Source organism: Telopea speciosissima, chromosome 3, assembly GCF_018873765.1.
Source record: "Telopea speciosissima isolate NSW1024214 ecotype Mountain lineage chromosome 3, Tspe_v1, whole genome shotgun sequence".
In the NCBI taxonomy this organism is placed as follows: Eukaryota; Viridiplantae; Streptophyta; class Magnoliopsida; order Proteales; family Proteaceae; genus Telopea; species Telopea speciosissima.
Genome location: NC_057918.1, coordinates 60119141 through 60121295, shown reverse-complemented (window position 1 = coordinate 60121295; position 2155 = coordinate 60119141). Strand labels below are relative to the sequence as shown.

The 2155-nt window shown below is 38.9% G+C and overlaps 1 protein-coding gene across 1 annotated transcript; it reads left to right on the top strand.

Annotated features, from left to right (window-relative positions):
* Window positions 1-300: 300 nt before the first annotated feature.
* LOC122653557 (protein NUCLEAR FUSION DEFECTIVE 4-like) lies at window positions 301-2155 on the top strand. The gene is made up of 2 exons (XM_043847424.1): window positions 301-1385; window positions 1665-2155. Exons 1-2 carry the CDS (start codon window positions 301-303, stop codon window positions 2095-2097), a joined length of 1518 nt encoding a protein of 505 aa, XP_043703359.1. The 3' UTR covers window positions 2098-2155.

Sequence of the window (2155 nt, the reverse complement as noted above, 5' to 3'; positions counted from 1 at the left end):
CACGCAGAGGAACATAGATAAGATTACACCCATCCTATATTTCATTCTTGATGTATAAATCAATTGATTTGCAGCAATCTTTTTCCATTTTGTCGAATGAATGCGACATGGGATAAATTTGCAACAATCGACAAAGTTTAATTGTGACCACATTTTATGTTCGCAGCTATAATGTATCCACCTCAGCTCTAAACCATTGCTCTTCACACATACACACCACAAAACTTACATACCTTATAAAAAGGAAACCAGGAAGCTAGGCAGCAATCCAAAACATTTGCAACTTGTATAGTTGAAATCATGTTTCCTTCAAACCCTCAATGGCTAATCCTTGTAGGTACCATATGGCTTCAATCAATTGCAGGGACAAACTCTGACTTCCCAGCCTACTCATCTGAACTGAAGCATCTCCTCTCCATCTCTCAAGTGCAACTAAACAACCTTGCCTTTGCTTCAGACGCCGGAAAGCTTTTTGGCTTGTTTTCAGGCATCAGTGCAGTTTACCTACCCCTCTCACTAGTACTCATGATTGGTTCAACAATTGGGTTCATAGGTTATGGCTTGCAATTCCTCATCATAGTGAACAAAATCTCTCCTATATCATACTGGAAATTCTTCATGCTTAGTGTTTTCTCTGGAAACAGTATTTGTTGGATTAACACTGTTAGTTATGTGGTAATAATAAAAAACTTCAGTTCCAATCACCAAGCTGCAGTGGGATTATCAACAAGCTATGTTGGATTAAGCGCAAAGATTTATACTGATATCGTTGATGCAGTGTTCCCTTCATCGCGGATCAAAAGAGCCAAAGCCTATCTCCTTCTCAACTCAATCTTACCCATGGTGGTTTCAATGGTAACTGCACCACTAGTTAGAGAAGTCAAAAATGGAGAAGGCTGTAGAGTAGAGGAGGGGTTCATTGTTATTTTCTTCATAACCATAGCGACCGGAGTTTATGCTGTGTTAGGCAGTATTTCGATATTATCAAGCATTTTTTCGCCCTTGATTCGTGTAATTTGCATGGGGTTTCTCTTAGCATCTCCACTGTTTGTTCCGGTGGTCACTAGGATTAAAGAGGAGGGAAGAGTTTCACATCTTGCAGAGAGTGTGGATGATGTGATGAAAGGAGGAGAAAGGATTGAAGAAGATTGTGTGTTAAGGATGCAAGAAGAGATTGGAGCAAAAGTGATGATAAGAAAGGTGGAGTTTTGGTTATATTTCTTTGTTTATATGTTTGGAGCAACACTGGGGTTAGTGTTCTCTAACAACTTGGGACAAATAGCTGAATCTCGTGGGCACTCAAAGACTTCTTTAGTATCATTATCTTCTTCATTTGTGTTCTTTGGGCGTCTCTTGCCATCTCTTTTAGACTACTTCTTGTCAAAGTAAGCTATGTGAATCGATCTTTCTATGTGAACTGAGAAATTTAAAAGTCAAAGGTTAGGGCAGCCTAAACTTACTTGGTGCACATATAGCCAAATGTGTAACCTCTGTCAAGACTCAAGACACTCCCTTGATTGATCCTCCCTTCAATTGGGTGGTAAAGAAATGAATCCAAAATATCTTTCCAGCATTAATTTAGGAAAATCACTTCTCTAAAGATATCAATTTCAATCCAATTTGAACTAATTTCTTTATGGTGTGCTTATTGTTTTTGTCAGGAGTACTGGATACATGGTTTCGAGGTCAGCATCTATAGTTACACTTATGGTCCCAATGGCAGGAGCATTCTTCTTACTTCTTAATACAACATATCTCACCCTTTACATCAGCACTTGCATTATCAGCATCTGTACTGGTGCAATTACTTCCATAGCTGTCTCCACAACAACTGAGCTATTTGGGAAGAAGAATTTGCAGGTGAATCATAACATTGTGGTAGCTAATATTCCTTTGGGTTCCTTTATTTTTGGTTACTTGGCAGCAATTCTTTATCAAAGAGGAGGAGATGGAGATGGGAGATGCATGGGATTTGAATGCTATAGAAGGACTTTCATCATTTGGGGATCTGTTTGCTCTCTTGGAACTGTTCTTGCTTTCATCCTATATATTCGTACTACCAAGACTTCCTTGTTGAATAGAACCACCTTAATTTGATGCAGTTTAGAGGGGTATCAAGATGGTGCTCTTCAAGTAATGCTGATGTACTAGTTTC

Excerpts from the sequence above, each read along its gene's own strand:
- LOC122653557 (XM_043847424.1), top strand. The coding sequence starts at position 301 with ATGTTTCCTTCAAACCCTCAATGGCTAATCCTTGTAGGTACCATATGG. Across the intron at positions 1,386-1,664 it reads TTAGACTACTTCTTGTCAAA|TACTGGATACATGGTTTCGA; the intron begins GTAAGCTATGTG and ends TTTTGTCAGGAG.